The sequence below is a fragment of the Gymnodraco acuticeps genome, unplaced genomic scaffold (genome assembly GCF_902827175.1).
Source record: "Gymnodraco acuticeps unplaced genomic scaffold, fGymAcu1.1, whole genome shotgun sequence".
NCBI lineage: Eukaryota > Metazoa > Chordata > Actinopteri > Perciformes > Bathydraconidae > Gymnodraco > Gymnodraco acuticeps.
In genome coordinates, this window is record NW_022989750.1 from 536,010 (window position 1) to 561,273 (window position 25,264).

The window sequence follows — 25,264 nt, forward strand, 5'->3', positions numbered from 1 at the left end:
GGGGGGGGGGAAGATTGACCGACGCCTTCTACACTGTGAAATAAAGGCATAAATGATAGCAAAGAAGTAACTGATCACCACAGATTTCATATTTGATTATTATCAAATGTATACTGTATAATCCCTTTACACTTACATTAAGCATTGAAAATACATTTGTCATTTTCTATTACACATGACTGAAATTACCACATAGTATACCCGAGGAACTACAGGTGAGTCTTTTTTTAACCAAACCAAAAAAACAACAACATTTCTTATCCATGACTGAATAAGTGACCTGTAGGACTCATATCATTATGTCACTGATATATGTATTCAAGTTATTTTGGTATACATTACACATATTTATGACTACATTCCACCTGTTTTCTGGTTAGTGGACAGATAAATTATAAGGTCTGTTTTGTTTTTTGTCTCCACAAATAGCCACCTATAGTGTTTGCTGTCAAGCCATCAACAGTACAATAACCTTTAATGACACCCACTCATAACCTCAAGGCCGCAGCAGGTTGTATTTGTGATTTGGGTGTTGCCCTCAAATAACTAGCCAGTATAACATCAGCTGATGTGTCAGACTTCTCAAATTGTTGCATGATTCTGTTTGGGAACATTAGGTGTTTCTACTGGTTTTGGATCTCCTTCCTTTTATGTCTCCATACAAACAATGGTTCCATATGTCCCAGTCTTTCTACAAGGGGCTCCAGATATAAAAACTAGTTTGCTGAAACAACAAAAGCTGGGCACGGCCACAAGGTCATAAAGATAGCTGGGGCTCCTTCTTGCTGGCTGTTATTACGCCTGATCATTCGCAGGCTGCTAGCCAAAATAGCTGAGTGACAGATAACCAACCTGAAATAACCGGCAAAATTGATTTCATGTTTATTATGCTTTGAGGGGTTATATCGAGTAGGCATTAGGCAAGCTCCATTCACTATCATAACCTCCATCACTGACAGAAAACTGAGGAGATTTACTACAATATGATTTAGATATGATATAATAATGTTTTGATTATAGAATAAAGGTTCTTTAGATCAGTGGTTCTCAACTGGTGGGTCGCGACCCAAAAGTGGGTCGCGGACCCGTTTCAAGTGGGATGTGGATGTGTGAGTGAAGAAAAATAAAATTAAAAAAATGTCAAAGATAACGTGCTGCCTTACGTTATCAGTATTTACCGCTCATTCATTCAAATTGTATACATGGCGAAACGCAGGTATGATTCTGAATATATTAAGTATGGATTTTCATACATTGAAGATAAAAGAGAGGGACCAAAACCTCAGTGTGTTGTTTGCAGTGAAATACTGGCACGAGAGAGCATGAAGCCGTCAAAAATGAAGCGGCATTTGGAAACGAAACACTCCGCTTATAAAGATAAACCTGTTGAGTTCTTTCAAAGACGACTTACAGAGCTGAGGACATCGCAAACAGTGCCTGACCTCTTCATGTTCGAAACAAGAGCAGGCCCTCCGTGCATCTTACCTCGTAGCTCAGCGTATTGCAAAGAGCAAAAAGCCCCACACCATTGCAGAGGACCTTATTTTACCTGCCGCCATCAACATGGTCAGAGAGCTGCTGGATCAATCTGCGGTGGATAAACTGAAGACCATACCACTGTCAAACGATACAAGCAGTAGGCGGATTGAAGACATTCAACGATGACATTCAACAACAGACCACAGCTCGCATCAAGGCAAGTGCTCACTATGCATTACAGATGGACGAGTCCACAGACATCGCGAGCCATGCTATTTTACTTGTTTATGTGAGGCATGTGTGGGAAGGGGACTTACAGGAGCAATTTCTCTGCACTAGAGATCTTCAAACTACCACAACTGCGGAGGACATTTTTAGTTCTGTGGACTTGTACTTGGGTTCGGTGGGCCTAAACTGGGATCTGTGTGTCGGAATCACAACTGATGGCGCTGCCTCTATGACTGGAAAACATTCAGGGGTGGTGAAGAGAATACTAGAAAAAGCCCCTAATGCGACTTGGCAACACTGTTTTTTGCATCGAGAGGCTTTAGCAGCAAAGGACATGGTGCCAGTGCTTCATGAAACATTGAAGGATGTCGTCAAAGCGGTGAACCACATTAAACGCAGCGCAAAGAGCACCCAGTGCTTTCAAAAGCTGTGCTAAGACCTGGGCAGTGAGCACATACAGGTGCTGTATCATGCAGAAGTTCGCTGGCTTTCGAGGGGAAAGGTACTCTCACGCTTCTACGAGCTTAGAACAGAAATTGCAGCCTTCTTTGCGCAGAACAGATCGCCTCTTGCTGACATGTTTAGTGATGATGTGTGGCTCGCACGAGTAGCTTACCTTGCTGATGTGTTTGAATATTTAAACACATTAAATGTTTCAATGCAAGGGAGGGGACACAATGTGTTCGAACAAACGGAGAAAATCGAGGCGTTCAAAAAAAAGATCGCATGGGCAAATCATGTTTCCAGGGAGAGGCTGGACATGTTTCCAAATGCGTGTCATGAGGCAAAAGAACTGGACACTGCAGGCAAAAATGCCCTGAATGAAACTATCAGGGCACATCTAAGCAAACTGCAGGATCGGTTCAACAATTACTTCCCTGAGAAACACGGGGATGATGACTGGGTACGGGATCCTTTCGGAGTCGAGATGGAAAGCATCACGTTGCCGAGCAACGAAGAAAGTCAGCTGGTGGAGCTGTCATGTGATCGGTCGCTGAAAAAAAAATTCACTGAGGTAACCCTGCCCCAGTTCTGGTGCAGTGCTGTGATTACTGAGTATGCATCCCTCGCCACACATGCAATCAAAATCATCCTGCCATTCAGCACTACCTATCTCTGTGAAAGTGGCTTCTCAGCTCTGGTCCAGCTGAAGACAAAGCAGAGGAACAAATTGAACATTGAGCATGACCTCAGAGTTGCTTTGTCTACCATCACCCCAGACTTTGAGACCCTTGTCAGGAACAAAAAGCATCCCCAGCTGTCCCACTAGCTCCCCCCAAACTAAGATATATTACAGTAAGTTCAGTAAATGCTGACGCTAAATATTTGTCACAATACAATGTTGTTCAGAATGTATCCCAGATAAGCTCTTCTACAGTTCAATTTTGGTTCTTGAAACTTTAATAACATTATCCTTTTACACTTGTTTAAAAAGCATGCATGTATATGTACTTTTTACTATTATTCGTTATAATCACTCTGTCAGTGCTGTTATTTATTTATTATCATCATAACTATTTGTTTATGGGATATTTGCACTCTTTATTTTGTTGTTTATTTCTTGACTCTTACTACTGTTACTGTTTTAATTGTATTTATTTTTTATTCTAAATCTGGTTTGAATGTATATTTTTTGTTTGTTGGGGGGGATTATAATACAACATACACACAGTTCTGTATTCTTCTCATGCCTTCTCAAAAGCATGCCTGTTATTGAAGATAAGTCTGCCTTTTTATGTAATACAACACAAGTGTGCCTTTTTATTTATTACATACAATACAATTTTGACTCTAAAACCTTGATGACCATCACCAATTTAAACTTGTTTAAAAAGCATACTGTAGTTCTGCGAAGGGATATAATCTGCCTTGCATGGCACTAACAATGTTGAAGATGTGGTTGTGTTCCCATGGACTACATTTATTGAAAATGTATTCACTGTTCTTCACTTTTATATTACTGCACTACTTTTTGTGAATTAAATTTGTGTGGTTCAAAATGGTGGGTCGCGACTCATCGACGAAGGAAAAAGTGGGTCCCGAGGCCAAACCAGTTGAGAACCACTGCTTTAGATCCTTCCATTTAGCGTGCAGACATTTGTTTTGGAGTATTCGAGTGGTGTTGGTAAACACATGGAGTTGATCGGGGTCTTACCACGTGAAGACATGATTGATGTGATCTGAATCCTTTCTTAGGGGCTCACTGGAGCTGAATCACAATCTGAGGCACCACCATCAATTACCGATGCATTTCAGATTAGTTATTCAGTTATTAAGAGCTACTGAAAGGTGGCAATGACCCTCAGGTAGATTTTCCTAGACTGTAGAAGTTTTCGTTATCAGGCAATGGGGTCTCCATGTGGAGGAAGTTGATCATATTAACAGTAACAGTTATCAAGTAAAATAGTTGGTTGAGCATTCCTAGAATTAATTTTAAATGATGTTTTGACTGATCATTAGACCCTGCATTGGCCTTCTGACAGGCTATCTAATAGTACCCTGAATATGCATTTCCTTTCTACACTCACCAAGGTACAGAGCAGATCATAGCATCAATATTTACATTGCATCTGCTTAGTCTAAACATGTCATTGCTGGTTTCACAGGCTTGATTAGGAACATTGATCTGAATGCAATACCCCACTCAGTAGTCAACCTTTACCACCTCTTATTTCACTCCATTAGTCTGCCAAAACATTTTTAGTTATTTCAGAAACTTCTGCACACCATTTTCTGACCTAAAGCTCCTCTAACATAATTGTTCTTAAAAACAGTCTTTAAGTATGTTGATTTCCCCCCCTGCATGTCTCTGATGTGATGTACTCATCTGAACAAACACACTGTACCTCCATATTTTCCCTCTTTATTAGCAGTCTGTGTAAATCTGTAGAGGGACTTGCATGTGTTGGACCTGTAAGCTACATTTGACCTCATTTGCACAGTTTGCACTATATTTTGAGGATGATGGACCCATGAGCTTGAGCTACCTCATTTAAAACCCTGGTGAAAGTAACACTTCTGGTATTATCCTATTTCTATAAAGTCGACAATAAGCGATCATCCAAAGGTCTAAAAAGGAGGGTTTACAAAAAAAAGCAAACTTAAAACCTAGGATATCAGAGAGCATTTACATATTTCGTGTTTGTTTTTTTGGGGACACCAAGTTTGCACTGTGCAAAGAAAAGTGTGCTTTTGCCACACACTTCTCTGACAGTTTAAGTTTCACTTTCCTTTCCTCAGAAAAGTATCCTACACTCGTGTTTGTATTATCCTCTATCCTTTTGCAGCTGTTATTCGCCACGTAGCCTATAGGCTACTGCAGCGGTTATCATGCCGAATCTCACTGAAGCAAAAATAAGGTAAATGCCTAATTTGACGCAACGTTAGGTTGTAAGTAAACGGAGCAAAGTTTAGTTTCACAACAGGTGGCGGTTAGGATGAAACGTAATTACCTACCGTTTTTTACTTTCTTCTGTGTGGTTTGTGTCCTGTAGGCTATCTATAGGCCACCGGCTTTGTTATCTTTCGTTAAAGCCTTGGGGTAGACGGGATATTACAGAAAACAAACGTGTGTTAGCTAGTTTAGTGTTAGCTAATTGTTGTCTTCTAACTGTGGAAAAGCGTTACAGTGTTTGTATGGACAAACAATACTACTCCCATTTTCACAAGACATACCTTCCTTACATTCGGACAATACAGTTGCATTTTGTTAGCAACACAATCTCGCAAGATCTGATAACAGAGAAGTTATTTCAAATATTTTAACTGACGTTCGCAAATTCCCTGGCTCACTAACTTTTGTAACAGTAGATATGTTTCTAAGCACCGTAAATATTTGATGTTAGACAAATAAAAGACAGGAAGTGTAGGCTACCTTTGTTTATCATTGGTAGCGCTTGTAATCAACACCTTATTGAAACAAAGGTACTGGTTCTGTGCATGTCTGCTGAAGTTCTTTAATTTTTTTGAATGTTTTAAAATCAGAAAGGGGAAATTCCTGATATCCAACTAAGCAATTTCACACTGGATGAAAACAGATTGGAATAACTAATCAATGGTAGAATGTGTTTGTGTATCCACAATCATCTGAACAGTTTAACGGAGTGCTTTAATGAGAGAGGAGAGAGAAGATGCGGAAAATCAGAGAGGAAAGGATGTAGGTTACATTAACCTTCTCTCATTCTCTCTTTCACTCATCCATTTTGCTAAACAGATTTTTCCCCACATTAAATTAACTAAATAGTTTGAAGTATATTAATAATTGAGCTAACAGGACTGTTTACAAAGTTGATGTTGATGACCTGCCAGATTTCTTTAAAAATAGTGAATATGTGATAGCAAAGCATTGGTTTTCAAATAACGTGCATACAAGTTACCTGTAGAAAAATAAATGATCATACAGTAACTTGCAACACCACATGTTATAAGGCACATATTTTGGCCTGCACTTTGAGAAAGGAAGTTGGATTCTATGGATTCTCCTGTCTTGTTTAAGGATTAATGTCGTGTGTGAAATGTTTCCGACATGTTTTACTTTTATTGAGTTCTATTAAAAATACTTTATTTCAGTAGTGCTCAACTCATCCCAAAACTCACCATGGCTCAAAATGTTTTAATAAACTCACTTCAATGCTTTGTCCATTCAAACAATGCTGCTTTTTTTCGATCACATTTGAGGTCCCATATGTATTCCATTGCTTCTTTGTTTCATCTTTTCTTTTAGACTGATGTATGTGATTTTTTTCCTCACCAGACCAGCCAGCTTTTCATTTGCTTCGGCCCAAGAAGTTGAAGATCAAGTTCCTGCAGCTAAACCGGCTTTTGCAATTGCAGAGGACGTCATAAGTCGTTTAAACCTTTGTTCAAACGTCAGTTCAACGGAGAAAGAAAATAACACACCTTCATATACGTTTCCTGGTAAGCTGCTAAACAGTTTCACATGAAGAAAGAATGATATAAAACTGTGTTCCAGTTTTCCCAAAAGTTTAATGCATGCTTCAAGACGCTCCATGCAAGCACCTTACATATTGTGAGCAGAAGTGTCATAAGTGTCAGTATTCTGTAACCCTAACTTGAACCGGATGGAGACTTATCAACTTTTAAACTCTCCTCAGCACCTCAACCTAAGTTGGAATCTCAATGGAGAGAAATGGAGTGGACAGATGAGTGAGTAAAACATTCAAAATCAAGTCATGTTTGCAACTCTTTTAATTACATCAGAGTGATAGAACTGGTCATTTAGAGCAAGAAGATAGAACATAATTTAAACCCTATAAATAGATTACCTTTATTCCTTCAACTTATGTTCACAGACACTTATCTTTTCAAATATTCTGAACAGCAAGTATATCTTCAATATCTTCGAATCTAGGCAAAAGGCGAGTCTGATGAAGACTGTCAGCTCCTACAGGCCGAGCTGTCACGAGGGGACTCAGGCTCGAGTTCTCCTCCTGGGTCCGGTCGGTTCTGGAAAGTCCAGCTTCATCAGTTCAGTCCAGTCTGTGTTTAATGGAAGAGTCACCAACCGGGCCATGGTGGGCACCTCTTCCACCAGCTTCACCAAGAAGGTACAAGTGGAGCAATAACTGAGTGGGAACAAAAGAGCTGAAATTCATTGTTGCGTTTCTCAAATTAAGGAAGTATTGAAAAGAGAGCCTCATCTGGCCTTTTGGAAAGGCACTGAATAGCTAGTAAATTCAAGCGGTATCTATACACTATCCACGAAAAATGAAAAACAGCCGAACACCGTTCAAAGAGACCATCTGTAGTCAAAGTATTGTCAGTCATTTCCCATGTTAAATAAAAGACGAATGTTATCTCCAATTCATCAACACACTTATATTCAATACCGGTTTCAAGTTTGTTTGTAAAACATCATGAATAAGCAAAAGGAATTCAACGTTAGACAGTCATCTTTACTCAAAGTCCAATTACTAGCTTTCCTGAAGCTTTCAATTTCATGGATTTTGCCTGGATGTCATAAAGTTGGCCATGACAAGTCCAAATATTACGTATTAGATTTAAATATAGATTAGGACAGACAATATGCGTTAGGGCTGCACGGTATTGAAAAAAACTGACATCGCGGTTTTTCCCCCCCCTGCGGTATATATTGCGGTTTTTTTAACCTGTTAAACCCCAAAGTCCCGGCGGGTACTTTACTTTTTTTTTCACGACAGTGTCTCAGGGGATCGTAATATTTAAGAACCTATTAATGTGTTATACCAGATTAACGGAAATAATCTCAGCTAACTGACGATACAAACCATTTTATACCAAAACAAAACACAAGTCTCATAAGAAGCATCTAAATGACCCCTGAGCGAAAAATGCTAACGCACTTTGGCACAGAACTCAAGATAAAAGTACCCTTATTATTACTTATCGTAGCTGCACTTACAAGATATCCGATTAAAGCTGAGGTTCCACAGATTATTTAGGTATATAGTATCATCACTGAGTGATCTGAACTCGGACAGGGGAAGCAAACACAGACATCACAACACGTACCTTTACGTAGCTTCAAGGGGAGATGTCTCACCGTAGCTGTCAATCTGATCAAAAGACGTGTTCAATGGCATTAAAACGAGAAAGAAAAAACGCGGCTGAATCGGTTAATCCATAGGTTTTTAAGGTCTCTGTATAAAAAAATGATTTAATTTATAATCCATAATTCCATTTTTATGTAAATATCGCAGAGCAAAAGTTAGCTGCTAATGGTAGCCACCATAGTGGCTGCTGCTTCCGGTCTTGGCTATGCGGAAGTCTCTCACACACACATTACCAAATAAGGACTGTGTGATTTCCCCTCGATTCCATTGGCTCTGACGGTCAGAAAGAGATGTCACATGTCAAAATCCAGCAAGGTGGGCCAGAGATATGGAAAATCCACCCAAATGGCCCCAAAAGAGGGTTTTTTTGGTGCTAAATCTGTCAAAAAGGTCAAATATCAGGAGAAGTTCTACACACACCAACACATGAACAAATAACAGGGTTCGTACGGGTGCTTGAAATCCTTGAAAATGCTTGAAATTTGACATGGTGTTTTCAAGGTTGGGAAAGTGCTTGAATTTTGGGAATGGTGCTTGAAATTGAGATAAAGTGCTTGAAAATGTAAATGCTTTACTTTTACAATAAATTGCTGTCTGACTGAATAGTTCGCTTTTAGATTAAAAGAAAATAATTGCTTCGCTTCTACATAAAACAGCTCCGCTGCGGCCTTCCCGCGCTATGCGCGCGACCTGCAAGGGTTTGTGTTACGTGTGACCTGGGCATTCTGATGAGAGTGATAGATGACTGTGTGCCAGGAGGTTTCAACGAGCGTTGGCTAGCAGAAGACAAATACAAGCCATGGCTAAGACGAGGGTCAAGCCCACGAGTAGCCTCCTGCAAAGTTTGCAAAAATAACGATGCGAGAGTCTGCGCTGACGAGCCACATGAAAGGTACGCCGTAGTAGAGCATTTTAGATTAGGCTAACGTTGTATGTTACGTTTGTTTAAGCTAACGTTAGCTAGCTGAATAGCGAACTCGATGAGGGATAACAATAATTGCAGGGGACAATCATTTCAGAGGAGCGTACCTATGTTATGTGCGTTACAGTCGCCATCCTGTGGTCTTCAGAGGATGAAGCACTCACGGCATTTCGTGTTATAGTCACGAAATATAATTTATTGATTCGACACAGAGCGATTTTAAAAGCAATGTATTTCTACTGGTAGTATGTTTCGTGCCTAAACCAAATGTGACTTGATCTATCGAAATCAGTCGCATTGACCCGAAGACACATTTTCGTTTGTATTACTGGTCTGGGGGAAGCTCGCGAGTGTGTGTGTGTGTTTGTGTACCGGGGAAACACTCACAAGAAACACCGGCTGTTGTTATGCCTGCTGTGACGTTACATTAGTCCGTTCTCTGCTTGTAATTATGCCGAAGCTTCAAAGCTGTATTTATCATCTGCATTTGCCGAAACAAGTTTAATATTCTGAAAGCCAAGACTTTGTTTATTTGAAAACAGATGAAAACAAACTGTCTTTTATATAAAATTGAAGTATTATTCAAGTAAAACTACATTTTGCTTTAATCCCATGTAATTGTAGAATGAACACAGTCTTCCTTTGAAGATGTATAAGTCAGGCGTCTTGAGTAGCATTACCTACAAATCATTGTACACATTTGTAAATATTATTTTCCACTTGTTACCATTGTGAGTCTATTTTTATGCAGCTCTGCGTGATTTTGTGGCTACAATTCAGACTAATACACTGCCAGAGGTGGAATAAGTACTCAGATATTGTACTTGAGTAAAAGTAGAAGTACTCAGATCTTGTACTTGAGTAAAAGTAGAAGTACTCAGATCTTGTACTTGAGTAAAAGTAGAAGTACTCAGATCTTGTAGTGAAGTTATAAGTACTCAGATCTTGTACTTAGTAAAAGTAGAAGTACTCAGATCTTGTAGTGAAGTTATAAGTACTCAGATCTTGTACTTGAGTAAAAGTAGAAGTACCAGAGTGTAGGAATACTCTGTTACAGTAAAAGCATTCAAAATGTTCCTCAAGTGAAAGTAGAAAAGTATTCTCATCAAAATATAGTGAAAGTAGCGACAGTAAAAGTAGTCATTGTGCAGATTAGTCCATTTCAGAATAATATATATGATATGTTTTATAATGATTGATCATGAAAGTGTTCTCAAAGCTGGTAAAGGTGCAGCTAGTTTGAATGACTTTGTATACTGCAGGGTAGCTTGTGGATTTACTCCAGGTGGAACTAAAGTCTGATTTAACACTTGATTATATTTCACATCATTCATCCACATCTGTGAAGTAACTAAAGGTATTAAATACATGTAGTGAAGGAAAAGTACACCATGTACCTCTGACTTATGTTCACTGCCAACCTAAAAGTACCTCAACAATAGTAATCAATAATGTATTGAAAAGTTATTTGGCTGATTGTTGTATATCGGCTCAGCCAGGTTATATGGGATGCCCAGTCTACGTACAGATCACTCATTTTGAAATATTAAACTTAGTTTTATTTTTCTTTAATTGTTCATCCTCGTGTAGAAGGCTATCACGAAACACACATTTGGTTGTTTATAGCATAAAGAACATCTGATTTAATGTGAGGGAGGGAAATAATCATTTGAGTATGTGCATATAAATATGTAATTTACAACAGCTGTAAGCTGCTTGAAAAGCTTGAAAATGCACCTTGAAAATGCTTGAAAAATGCTTGAATTTGACTTTGGAAAAGGTGTAAGAACCCTGAAATAAGGAGTGAGAGTGACGACACGTAGCCAAAACCGGAAGCTGCATACCACCAAGGTGGCTACCATTAGCAGCTAACTTTTGTGATCCGATTTTTACATAAAAATGGAATTATGGATTATAAACAATTGCTTAAAAGCCACAGATACATTATCAACCTATGGATCAACCGATTCAGCCGCGTTTTTTCTTTCTCGTTTTAATGCCATTGAACACGTCTTTTGATCAGATTGACATCTACGGTGAGACGATCTCCCGTAAAAGCTCCGTAAAAGGTACGTGTTGTGATGTCTGTGTTAATTAGGGATGTGCATCCATCACTGAGGCCGATGCGATGCGCATCTCGATACGTTGCCACGATACGATACATTAACGATACATTTGAAACACCAGGCGATGCGATACGATACGATTCACCCCTGTTGCGATACAGTTCGATACGATTTGATTCAACATTATGCGATTCGGTGCGATACGATGCGATTCAACACGATGCAAAAATAATGATACTTCAATTTGGTACGACAGAGGATTTTTGTTTTATTCCTTATATGCAGCAAATCATACATTAACAAAAAAGTGCTTTACATATTTGGTACTGCACATCCCATCATGCCGTTTATTTTGTTACCTTTAAAAGCTCTCCAGAGTACAATTGTATAACACCTCACAGTTAAACAATGTAAGGATGCATTGCTCATGATTAACAATGTGCAAATAACAGCTACCATAGAGCAATGCCCATACAGCTGCCAGCCTGATGTGCTTAACACTCATTCATAGGCTAACTCACCAGTGAGCAGAAAGCGGTGGGTTCTATATGAACAATAAATAATACAAATAACCTTTCACAAACAGGTATTTCATAACTGCTTACAGTGAGGAATACATTTAAATTATTATTGGCCGTCACAGGCTGCTGTAAACTAAACACCACTCTCTCTGACAGAACACCTCACTGAGTGATTTAACTCATATATATGTCTAACTTTGAGGTTTCTCTTTTCAGCCGCAGACCCCATGTCGACTCTTTATGTGCGTCGCTAAATTCCTCGTACTACTTGTGTACTTTAAATCGGCTCGGCATCGTTAACAATTTGCGAGCGATTTTTCAAGTTGACCGTCTGTAGTATAGAGTGCCGCGCACATATACCATCAGGACGTTACTGATGGGGTGCGGCTGCGGAGTGATACTGTGTGTATGCAAGCCCGCATCTAGGACGGATCTATGTATCATGGCTGTAGACCTGTTAAGTAATAAAGATACCTCATACAAAAGTCTACGGATACCTTATTACTCTCCATGACCTGCGGTCAACTATATAGCCTAGCATAAAGGACTATTACACCGTCTTTCTTGAACAATCCGAAGTGTTACCAAACGTTTGATTTGTAGGTATTTTTCGGTGCGCTGTGTTTCTCTTTCTCCTCGACTTCCGTGTGTGTTGATAACTGAGACTCTCGGCCTCCGTAGTGGCGAAGCAAATATCAAAGATCGTCTCTGCTGAGCGTTGACAAGATTAGGGGATTTTATATGAATGAATCGGTTTTTTACCGATGCAAAGACGCTACGCAATCGATGCATCGCGAGTTCAACCCGGTTCAACCCAAACTGTAGCCGATGTGCACTCTTTCAACCGGTGCACTCGCATCTTGAACGTTTATGCCGGTGCACCGATGCGAATCGGTGAATCTTAACATCTCTACTGTGTTTGCTTTCCCTGTTGCGAGATCGGATCGCTTAGATACTATACTTAAATAATCTGTGGAGTCTCAGCTTTAATCGGATATATTGTATGTGCAGTTTCGATAAGTAATAAGGGTATCTTTATTTTGAATTCTGTGCTAAAGTGCGTTAGCATTTAAAAAAAAAAAAAAAGAATAAAACCGCACGTCCCTGCGGTGTGAATAGCGCGCATGCGCATACCGCGGTTATCGCCATGACACGGTATATCGTTCAGCCCTAATATGCGTACACACTCACACAAATATATTTATCAGCGGTGAACAAAAATGTCTCAAATGTGTTCATTAGAAGACACTGTTGATGCAAACCTCCGTTCAGCAGCTTGGATGTTCCCATCTTTTACAACCATCAAATTAACTTTAGTTTCTCTCTGTCTCAGCTGCAGTCCTTCAACATCCATGGTCAGAAAGGAGAGGATCCTACTGGACTGGTGCTGTGTGATATCGTGGGTTTGGGGGGCGGAGAGATGACTGCACTGACCCTCCATGACATCCTGTCTGTCATTAAAGGTCATGCACCAGAGGGGCACAAAGTAAGCAGGATAAAAATGACATGTTCTAGTTCGTAGCTTGCAGCTTTACCCAATGACCGTTGTTTGGTCAAGATGAAAATATCTCACTATTTGTACAGACATTCATAATTTCCCAGAGGATACATCCTTACTCACTTTGTTGATCGTCCGACCTGCGCCACCATGAGGTTAACAGTTCTATTTCGTCCCTACTGACCGGCAAAGGCGGTGCTTTTAGCACTGGATATGTCCATCGCACGCATGCGCAGTTCAAGTACCTAATAACAACAAAGTCACCTGTGACCCACGTGACTACGGCTACATAGGCCGGCGTCACTAGTGGATCGGTTCCTTTTCATCTTCTCGCTTCGCGAGAGTACCGCGGCTACATTCTTGTAGCCTACAGCGTTCAGGTTTGAACGTTTGATCTGAGGGATTTCTCTGCAAGCAGCTATGGAAAGCCCAGTGTGCCATATTTTGCCCGTTTTTTGTTTAGATGCAGAGAGTAAGGTAAGTACTGGCCATAGTTACTACTAACTATGGTCCTAGGCCATGTAAGCACTGGCCATGGTTATACTGTGACCATGGCCTACGGTTTTATGTGGGCTGTTCTATTCCATAGAAGCTAATTATCTGGTCTTAATAGGGGTGTAACGGTTCACAGAAGTCACGGTTCGGTTCATACCTCGGTTTGGGGGTCACGGTTCGGTACGGGTTCGGTACAACAAGGAAAAGCAAAATAAAGTCCCAAATGCATAATTTTTTTGCTGTTATTTATTTTTAACAGTAGTGCAAGTTTTGGTATGAAAATAAGGAACTCTAACATTTGGAATCATTAACTGTATTACACAGTTAAAAACAAACCACAAACAGTAACACACACACTCAGATGGCCATATTATTTATAATGGCTAATGTCAAACACAAAGGTTAAATAAGCTGTAAAACTAAAAAGAATGTCTTGAACATATTAAAATAAATAATAAGAAAGTGTTTCAATCACAATCAATAAAAGGCAATACAGAACTGTATAACATCTCCTGATAATTTAAACCCTATAAATAGATTACCTTTATTCCTTCAACTTATGTTCACAGACACTTATCTTTTCAAATATTCTGAACAGCAAGTATATCTTCAATATCTTCGAATCTAGGCAAAAGGCGAGTCTGATGAAGACTGTCAGCTCCTACAGGCCGAGCTGTCACGAGGGGACTCAGGCTCCTGATGTCAAAATATAAAATAAATACAATGATAAATATAAAACAAAATAAAATCTGTACCTTTAGGAGCAATGTCTAACATGTATAATTAACTTGTGTGTGAGGCCATTATGCCTAAATAAAGGTACTCAAGCTTTACTCTATTTTCAAGTTTTTCTTCAAAAAGATGAGTTTGTCTACGTTGTCAGTAGTGAGGGCAGATCTGTTGGCGGTAACTATGTCACCTGCCATCCAGAAAACCCTCTCGCTGGGGACTGAGACTGACTCGGATGTGATTGAGCATGTTTGACGTGTTACCACGTTACCACCAGCATACCGCACCGCTGTCGAACAACACCGACACACCGTCCTCGTCCGATCCACAACTCGCACCCCATCATTGTTGTAGTCCACAGGGAACCCGAAATGTTCCCACAAACCTGATTTAAAAGAAGCAGGTGGGTCTTCTAGCTCCTGTGTGTTGTGTGAACTCGCCGTAGCTACTAACTTTTCTTCTTCATGTATTGTGTTCGTTTTGTTGTGTTTTGTTCTTGTTCTTCATTTGTTATTTACGGACGGCTGGCTTTTAGGCGCAATACCGCCCCCTGGATTATATATAGTGTAATACTGCCCTGAGTGACAGACTTTTTTCCCACTCATAAAAAAAGGCGTATTCGCCGTGTGACGGCATGTGCCGAACCGTGACGTCCGAACTGTGACGTCCGAACCGTGACGGTACGGGACGAATACGGATACCGTTACACCCCTAGGTCTTAACATTGTGTTTTGACTTGGTTGCTTGATTGTTAGCAGCAGCCGCTTGGCTAACACCTTGCATGTACTGTTAAGCTTCATTATTTAACTCAGCCGGTGAGGGCGGTGCTCTCGCTCCCGCTCCCGGTAACGTATGGTTTTGATTGCAGTAGCGCTATATCGTGGTATTTACTGCTCCTAGTACTAGACTCTAGTCTACTACTACTGTACTAGGATGATATGCAGAGAACAAGCTTCACTGGGTGTGCTGTGTGCTCTGCATGTGTGGCCATTAAAGAGGATTTCATCCTCCCAATATTATATTATCTAGGGTGCAGCCGTTGGCTGACACTTTTAGGCACCGGCCACAGTTACTACGGTTCTAAGCTGTGTAAGTACTGGCCAGAGTTACTACTGTAACTACGGTTCTAAGCCGTGTAAGTACTGGCCAGAGTTACTACTGTAACTACGGTTCTAAGCCGTGTAAGTACTGGCCATAGTTACTACTGTAACTACGGGTCTAAGCCGTGTAAATACTGGCCATAGTTACTACTGTAACTACGGTTCTATGCCGTGTAAGCACTGGCCATGGTTACTGCTGTAACTACGGCTCTGTGCTGTTCTCTTCTTTAGAAGCTAGTTAGCTGGTCTTAAACATTTGTGTTTGACTTGATCTCGCTTGATTGTTATTAGCAGCCGCTTGGCTAACGACTTGCATATACTGTTAAGCTTCATTATTAACTCAGCTGGTGAAGGCAGTGCTCTCGCTCCCGCTCCCGGTAACGTATTGTTTTGATTGTTAGCAGCAGCCGCTTGGCTAACATCTTGCATGTTTTGTTACAGCTTCTTTATTTAAACTCAGCTGGTGAAGGCAGTGCTCTCGCTCCCGCTCCCTGTAACTTATTGCTCTGATTGTTAGCAGCGGCCGCTTGGCTAACATCTGGCGTGTTCTGATGAGCTTCGTTGTTTAAATCATCCAGTGAAGGCAGTGTTTTTCGCCCCCGCGCCTGGTAGACGTGCTGCTTGATTCTTAGCAGCAGCCGCCTGGCTAAGCTGCCCGTTAAGCTTCTTTATTTAATCCAGCTAGGTGAAGGCAGTGCTCTCGCTCCCGCTCCCTCTGCCGGTAACGTGGGTGTAGTTACATCCCTCTCTGTGTTCGGCGAGTAGGAGCATCGCTCTACAATTTCCGTTCAGCAGGTAGCCGGTGAAGGCTGTGTTCTCGCACCCGCTCCCGGGTACGCTGCACCTGGCTTTCGTTATGAACTCAACCAGTGAAGGCAGTGTTCTCACCCCCGCTCCTGGTAGACGTGTTGCTTGATTCTAGCAGCAGCCGCCCGGCTAAGCTGTCCTGTTAAACGTCTTTATTTAATCCAGCTAGGTGAAGGCAGTGCTCTCGCTCCCGCTCACTCTGCCAGTAACGTGGGTGTAGTTTCATCCCTCTTTGTTTTCGGCAAGTAGGAGCATTGCTCTACTCTTTCCGTTCAGCAGGTAGCTGGGGAAGGCTGTGTTCTCGCGCCCACTCCCGGCTACGCTGCATCTGGCTACCTATAGACTGGCTCATTCATGTAGCGCCTGTATGGCTTCTCTTGAGCCAGAGGACGGCCATGACCGGTGCCCCCCTCTGCCTTGGCCTCGAGCATTTGAGGGAGGGTCTCATGCAAAGCGCCTGCATGAGCTGTAGATTCATGCCTCGGGCGCTCAAAGTGGCTAGAGTCACAGAGGTGGCACCTCTCCTCATCACAACTTCCTCCAGCTCAGTCTGACCGTTCCCGGCGACTTGATGGAGGGATGGCTATGGGTTCAACCCCCAGGTAGAGGGCTAGAAACAGGCTGTCCTCTAAGGTGGGTCGGTTAGCTGCCGTCATGGAGCAGACGAAGTCGCTCCTGTTGGCCCTTCAGCCAGGGGCCGGTGCGGGGGCTACTAGCTTGCCGCCTGGCCCTCCTTCGGTTGCCACACCTCTACTTGAGGATGCCATGTCGCTAGCGGCTCCGGACAAACCTCTTCTATGAAGGGGGGGGGGGGGGGGCGGACTTTGACCGTCTAGTCATTGTTGGTGATTTTAACATCCATGTTGAATGACAACCCCCAGGACAGAGGGGCTAAAGAACTGTTTTGTGTTCTTGATAGCTATGGACTGACTCAGCATGTGACGGAGCCCACGCACAATAAGGGGCACACTCTGGACTTAATTATCTCAAAGGGTCTGAATATCTCTAAGGTTGTGGTGACTGATGTTGCACTGTCTGACCATTCCTGTGTTTTCTTTGAGAGCTCTATTTCTGTTCACAAAAATGTTCAAAAAGAGGTAACCACAAAGCGATATTTAACTGAAAATACTAGGGAAATGTTTGCTCCCTAGTTCTACCACACTTGCCCCTGCTAACATCTCAGTAAATGAGCTAGTAGATCATTTTAATTCAAAAATTAAAAATGTTATAGATGCCATTGCTCCAACTAAGGTAAAGGAAGGGTCTGGCAAGAAAATATCTCCATGGAGAAAGGCCATGACCGTGAAAACAGAAAAAAGAGAATGTCGAAAAGCTGAACGCAGGTGGCGAAAAACAAATCTCCAGGTTCACTTTGACATTTATAAAGAGAGACTTGGCCTTTATAATTAGGAATTGAAAAACGCACGACAATCGTTCTTCTCTGACATCATTACCAAAAACAAAAACAACGCACGTGCCTTGTTTGCTACCGTCGACAGACTAACTAACCCCCCAGTGTCAGTAGCCTCTGAATTTCTATCCACCAGGGCGTGCAATGATTTTGCCTCCTTTTTCACTGACAAAATTCAGAAAATCAGACAAGCAGTCAGTGCCTCTGCATCAGGAACAGCAAATGTGTTGTCCCTATGTCCACCTAACATCAATTCAAACACCATGACACAATTCCATCAGATTAATGATAAAAACCTAGAGGACATTATTCAACTTCTGAAATCCTCCTCCTGCTGCCTTGATATTATTGCAACAGGATTTTTCAAAGATGATTTGCCTTGCATGGCCTCAGATCTACTTCATATAGTAAACAAATCTCTTCACTCAGGTATTTTTCCACAGGCCCTGAAAACTGCAGTCATTAAACCGCTCTTAAAAAAGAATAATCTAGATGCTTCAGTAATGAACAATTACAGGCCCATATCAAACTTCCAATTTCTAGGTAAAATCATTGAAAAAGTTGTTTTTCAACAGTTGAGTAATTTCTTGCATTTAAATAACTGTTTCGATGTGTTCCAGTCAGGCTTTCGGCCAAACCACAGCACTGAGACTGCTCTTGTAAAGGTCTTTAATGACATCCACTTAAACACAGACAGTGGCAGAACTTCAGTGTTAGTATTATTAGATCTCATTGCTGCGTTTGACACTGTTGACCACAACATATTACTAGACCGACTGGAAAACTGGGTGGGACTTTCGGAAACAGTTCTAAATTGGTTTAAATCCTACTTAAAGGACAGAAACAACGTTGTTTCTATAGGTAAATACACATCTGAGTTGACAATTATGACATGTGGGGTTCCTCAAGGCTCCATCTTGGGGCCTCTTCTCTTTAACATCTACATGCTACCACTGGCTCAGATAATGAAAAACAACAAAATAAGTTACCATAGCTATGCAGATGACACACAAATTTACGTAACAATTTCACCAGGAGACTATGCTCCAATTCAAACACTGAGTAAGTGCATTGAACAAATAAATGACTGGATGTGTCAGAACTTTCTCCAATTAAAACTGAGGTAATGGTTTTTGGAGCCAAGTCAGAACGTATAAAAGTTAGCGCTGAGCTTCAGTCTGCAATGTTCAAAACAACAGATAAAGCCAGAAATCGAGGTGTAGTCATGGACTCTGACCTGAGTTTCAACAGTCACATTAAAACAGTTACTAAATCAGCCTACTATCACCTAAAGAATATATCTAGGATTAAAAGACTAATGTCACAGCAGGATTTGGAAAAACTTGTCCATGCTTTTATCTTTAGTAGACTGGACTACTGCAATGGTGTCTTCACAGGTCTCACTAAAAAATCAATTAGAAAGCTGGAGCTGATTCAGAACGCCGCTGCTCGAGTCCTCACTAACACTAAGAAAGTGGATCACATCACTCCTGTTCTGAAGTCTTTACACTGGCTTCCTGTGTGTCAAAGAATAGATTTCAAAAATATTGCTACTGGTTTATAAAGCACTGAATGGTTTAGGCCCAAAATACATTACTGACCTCCTGCTAAATTATGAACCATCCAGATCTCTCAGGTCTTCAGGGACTGGTCAGCTTTCTGTCCCCAGAGTCAGAACTAAACACGGGAAATCAGCGTTCAGTTATTATGCTCCAAATATCTGGAACAAACTCCCAGAAACCTGCAGGTCCGCTGCAACTCTGAATACTTTTAAATCCAGGCTGAAGACTTTTCTTTTTGTCGCTGCTTTTAATTGAACTATTCATATCTTAAACTGCACTGTAACTTTTATCCATGTATTTTTTCTTTTAATGTTTATTTTATTAGCTTTCTTTTTAATGACTGATTTTAAATGCCCTTTTCTTAATGTCTTTCATTTTTTGTAAAGCACTTTGAATTGCCTTGTGTTGAAAAGTGCTATATAAATAAACTTGCCTTGCCTTGCCTTGCCTTGCCTTGCCTTGCCTTGCCTTGCCTTGCCTTGCCTTGCCTTGCCTTGCCTTGCCTTGCCTTGCCTTGCCTGCTTGCCTTGCCTTGCCTTGCCTTGCCTTGCCTTGCCTTGCCTTGCCTTGCCTTGCCTTGCCTTGCCTTGCCTTGCCTTGCCTTGCCTTGCCTTGCCTTGCCTTGCCTTGCCTTGCCTTGCCTTGCCTTGCCTTGCCTTGCCTTGCCTTGCCTTGCCTTGCCTTGCCTTGCCTTGCCTTGCCTTGCCTTGCCTTGCCTTGCCACTCCTCTGCTCAGAGCTCTCTGCAGGGCACAGAGGACGCCTTCATGGCGGCCATTATTTGTGCGGCCCTGGTACGCTTGCAGCTTCAGGTTCCGCAGGCCGACTCGGCTCAGGCTAGCGCCTTTTTCAGGCATAACCCTGCCCCTTTTCACTCCAACTGTTCCTCCTTCAGAGGAGTACCTGAGGGAGCTCCATGCAGGCTGGAGAGACACCAGGGCCCTCTTCCACTCTGTTGCCAGGCAGGATCCGGCGAGGGTGGGGCTGGGTCGCTTGCCATCCATTGAGCCTGCCATCGCCTCCCCGATTCGGGCTCCTGATGCCAGGTGCCCTCGGCCTCAGTGCAGGGTCACAAACGAGCTGCTCTGTAGGGCCTACGACACAGCGGGCACGGGAACTCCCTCTCCCATCTGATACTGGCTTTCTCTACCTCTCGGCAGCAGGCTCCGGCTGAGCCTTCTTTGCTGGGCCTCAGTGATGCATCACTGTAAGCCTTTGCCCTAATATCTAGGGAATGGGGACGAGTTATGTCCTTATTGGTGCAGACTCGTCGCCAGGTTTGGCCTACTCAGTCACCACTGTCGGAGACATGTCCTCCATAGTGAGCCAGTCGAGCCAGGGGAGCTGTTTGGGGCAGCTGCCCTGGTACTGGAGCGTGCTGCCTAAGCTAGGCAGACCAGGCAGCAGCTCTCGGGTCTTTATAGGCCTGTGCCCACTCCCAGCAGGCCCAGGGGCCCCTCTAGCAGCCGCTCTCAGCCACCAGCTTACAGTGGTGGTCTGCGCAGGTCCCAGCGCCCCACTCATCCACCTCCATGGGGCTTTCGTGCTGCCGGCCTTCTAGGCGGCCTCGTGCCTCAGAGCCTTACTGGCACCCCCCAGGGGACTCCGGAGGCTGGGGGGTTAGGCCCCGAGACTCTCGGGGACGGTCGTCGGCTGCTTTCCCAGCAGTAGCTCAGTTACTGGGCTGTCTGTACTTCCGGCCCTTGGGTGGTTTTCACCTTAACCCAGGGGTACGAACCGCAGTTCCGGCCCCTAGCCTTCGGCCGGGCCAAAATGACAGTCGTCAGCGATCCGGCAGAGGCCCTAGCTTCTGGCCCAAGAGTTGTCCGTCCTTCTGTCCAAGGACGCAATCGAGCCAGTAGACCCTCTGCTTAGCACAGGGGGTTCTACTCGGCGTACTTTCTCGTGAGCAAGAAAGTTGGCGGATTTCGCCTGATCTTGGACCTCAGAGGAATCAACAGATTCCTGAAGGTGCTGCCACTCTATATGCTGACCACAGCACATGCACAGCCGTGGACTTGAGGGATGCCTACTTCCACGTGGGCCGGGCAACATGGTGCCTTATATTCAGTTCCTTCGGCCCTTGGGCAGGCTGCCTCTGCCATTGGGCCCGCTGGCGTTGCGCCCCATGCAGATGTCGCTGAACAGCCTTCACTTGGATGCCAAGTGGCACAGGCGCAGGGAAGTCAGGGTGTCGCAGCGTTGCCTCCACTCTCGGTCACACTGGAGGGGCAGGGCCTATCATCTCCTCCCTTCGAGCCCCTGGCCCAGGTGGAGCTTAAGTGGCTGTCCTTAAAGGCAGCATTTCTGCTTTCCATGACCTCAGGGAAACGAGTTGGAGAGCTACATGCCCTCTCCGTGAGCCATACATGCCTGAGGTGGAACTCCGATGGCTCGGATGTTGCCCTCTGGCCGAACGTGGCGTTCCTGCCCAAGGTGCTTCCACTAGCCCACTCCAATCGGCCTATCCAGCTGGCGCGCTTTAACGTCCCACAGGAGAACGGCACACTTGAGTTGCTGTGCCCTGTGCGTGCCCTAGAGGCGTATATTGGTGCTACGGCCCATATATGACAGTCAGAGCAGCTCTTCATTTGCCATGGCGGCACGAGAAGGGGCTGTGCTCTCTCCAAGCAGCGGCTGTCCCACTGGGTTGTGGATACAATCTCACATGCCTATGGGGCCAGTGGCCGCCCCCCGCCATCAGGGGTGAGATGTCACTCTACAAGGAGCATCTCAACATCTTGGGCTGCCCTGAGAGGGGTATCCCTGGAGACCATCTGCGCTGCGGCGTCGTGGGCATCGTCTGGCACATTCTCCAGATTCTACCGGGTCAATGTCGCCACTCCCCATCCTTTGGGCGTGGTCCTGTTGCCGAGCTCCGCTGCTTCCAGCTAGGTAAGCAAGTGTTCGGATTCTTCATGATATGGTTGGTATAGTCATCCAGTGCTAAAAGCACCGCCTCTGGCGGTCAGTAGGGACGAAATAGAACGATAGTTACGGCTGTAACTACGGTTCTATGAGTCCCGGATGACCGCCAGAGTTTCCGGTCACTCAGAATTCTTGTGTGCTCGCGAGAAGATTCTGGGAACCAATCCACTAGTGACGCGGGCCTATGTAGCCGTAGTCACGTGGGTCACAGGTGACTTTGTTGTTATTAAGTACTCTAACTGCGCATGCGTGCGATGGACATATCCAGTGCTAAAAGCACCGCCTCTGGCGGTCATCCGGAACTCATAGAACCGTAGTTACAGCCGTAACTATCGTTGGGTTCATAGAGAAGTAACTGACTCCAACCTAAAACCCATGGTTACCGTAATTATTAACAGCCACGTAAATAACAAATCCCAGAACTGAACATGAAGTAGCCCAACACAGACCGTGGTTCAATCTGTATTTGCTTTTGTCTTTGCAAAACCTACCTCAACATGAGTTTTTAAAAAAAAAATGTAACATCCTCTTTCTCTCCCAGTTTAGCGCAGATCAACCAGTGCGGTCTGAGACTGTGGGCTATATAAAGAAGCCAGGTCTCAAAGACAAGATCCATTGTGTTGCCTTTGTGGTAGATGCCTCTAAAATCCTGACCTACCCCAAAGGCCTCGGCACCACCTTCAGGCTGCTCCGAAAGCACATCAGTGACCTGGGTAAGTCAGGGACACATTATCAGTCCAATACAAAGACATTTTCAAACATAGATGAACTACTTTTAAAGACCAAATGGGCTTTGACTTGTAATATGAATGTTGTAGAGCTGTTCTTCTGTCACTCTGTCAGTTCCTGCCGAATCTGGATGTTGTTTTAATGCACTGCTTTGAAGTTTCACTGACCTTTTATGTATATATTTTGGGAGATTTTGTTGTGGTTACAATTGCTGGGCACTGATGTTCATAATAACTTTGGGCTTGAAATCCTCTTTACAGGATTTACTAAACAAAAGCACTGTTGAAATGTCAACTGTCAGTGATTTCTTTCTCTGCAATGTAACAAATTAAAGCCTTTTTTGTAGTGACATCTTATTGACAGCATTGTATTGTATCTGCTAGACATTCACCAGGTGGCCCTGCTGACCCAGATAGACCAAATTTGTCCAGAAACGGCCAAAGATGTCACCCAGGTTTACAAGAGCCGCATCATTCAGGACATGGTAGGTTTCAAAAATATGAAATAGACAAAGTATATCCATCATAGAGGAAGGTATGATCACCATGCAGACTACAAGTGGGGAAGTTTTACCAAAATGAGTGTGTGACCAGTTTAGTTTCCTGTGATCTGTAGCATAATGGAACATTTGACTTTGTGGTGCTTGTTTATAAATATATATATTTTTTAGGTGCACATCATTAAATTACAAGCTAAAGCAAAGTCACATGACTCACTAGTCACATTAGATTTTTAGACAAAGGGAAAGATCATCATTGATCTGCCATTCAAACATATACATGAAACATTTAGTTTGGTGAGGTAAGACACATAAAAAGCCAAATTACAGCCTGAAACTATTTTAACATTCTTGTTTGGACCTTTTTATTATTTATTTGCTATTTTTCAACTCTCAAATTGAGGACTACTTGCCCTGTTTTGATTATTTCTGTCTGGCTTTATAATAATGATAAACAAATAACTTTTGTGAGAGTTAAGAACAACGTAACACTCACTCCTTACACACCACAGGGCTTGAGATGATAACTTTTCTTTAATTTAGCCATTGCATCTTTCTCTGCTTAGGGAATAAAAATACAGATGTGGTGTAAATCTTAGTCATGTGTTTGTGTTTGTAGATGAATAAAGCTGGGGATCTGTTGGGTATGTCCACCTCCTACATTGTCCCGGTGAAGAACTACTCATCAGAGCTGAAGCTGAACGTGAACAACGATGTGCTTCTGCTTAGAGCTGTGGACCACATCCTGCAGTATACTGACCTGTATTTCCAGGACAATGCACCACAACACACAGGGCCAAAGAACGATTTGGGGATTTAGCGTGTAGCATTTAAAAAGTGTCGGAGCAACTTTAAGCTGTTTTTTCAAAGCTACAGAATGTAAGTGCTACATGTAATAGATCATGTAACATATAACACTCATTATGTCTTTAAATAAAACTGAATATAATCAGAAATGTGTGATGTTTGTATTTGTTAATGTGATCTGTTCTTTAATACAAGGTCAATGGTCCAGGAACAGCATTGTTTTTGAGTGGCACAGAGTGGGTGTAAGTCGTCCCATACTTTGTCTTTCTGTAGGGGGTAAAGACATTTACAAGTGGTTGCCTTACCGTATTCACAATGGCATCATTATCATGGCTGAGCACCTAACTGTGAGGTTCAATAATTTTGTTTTCGATTGTATGATTTTTTTTCTCACTCTCAGGGTCTATTGCATGTAGCTCTACGGGTGAACATCCTCTCTTACCAGTATAATTCACACAATGTACAATATTTAAATATATTTAAATATTTAACATTGTCACTTTTTATAGCATCTACTGTTTATATCAACTGTATTTCCAAACCTTAATTTAAAATCTGTATTCACATTGTTGTTTTGATTGTCTGGCAGCAGGACATGTGAAGTTTTTAATTTTAACGTGATGGTAGCAAAATTGTAAATGAAACCTATGAAAAGCCATACATGATTAGAATATATCTTACGAATGGGATGGTGCTTCTTCAAGGTCTAGTGTTTTTTTTAACAGATTGGGCGAGGGTGTGGTGAATCCTATTTCAAACACGTGCAAACTTGCCTCATAAAAAAAGTATAGCCTACGTTTATTATAAAGTAAGGTCTCCAGTATGAAGCCCATTGTGTGATAAAAAGTGTCATTATGTGACAACTGGATTCAGGTTCAATTTGAACTAAATGGAACTAAAGGAAGAAAACACTAGGGAGTTTCACATGTTCAG

At 42.6% G+C, this 25,264-nt stretch overlaps 1 protein-coding gene across 1 annotated transcript; it reads left to right on the plus strand.

The window, feature by feature from the left end:
* Positions 1 to 4,924: 4,924 nt before the first annotated feature.
* Positions 4,925 to 24,480, plus strand: LOC117538347 (interferon-induced protein 44-like). The gene is made up of 8 exons (XM_034203994.1): positions 4,925 to 5,066; positions 6,461 to 6,624; positions 6,822 to 6,873; positions 7,079 to 7,274; positions 13,101 to 13,253; positions 22,838 to 23,009; positions 23,409 to 23,509; positions 24,144 to 24,480. Exons 1-8 carry the CDS (start codon positions 5,038 to 5,040, stop codon positions 24,342 to 24,344), a joined length of 1,068 nt encoding a protein of 355 aa, XP_034059885.1. The 5' UTR covers positions 4,925 to 5,037; the 3' UTR covers positions 24,345 to 24,480.
* Positions 24,481 to 25,264: the final 784 nt, after the last annotated feature.

Coding starts and splice junctions, on each gene's coding strand:
- LOC117538347 (XM_034203994.1), top strand. CDS start 5,038: ATGCCGAATCTCACTGAAGCAAAAATAAG. Junction 7,275..13,100: donor CCACCAGCTTCACCAAGAAG/GTACAAGTGGAG, acceptor TCTCTGTCTCAG/CTGCAGTCCTTCAACATCCA. Junction 23,510..24,143: donor GCCGCATCATTCAGGACATG/GTAGGTTTCAAA, acceptor TTGTGTTTGTAG/ATGAATAAAGCTGGGGATCT.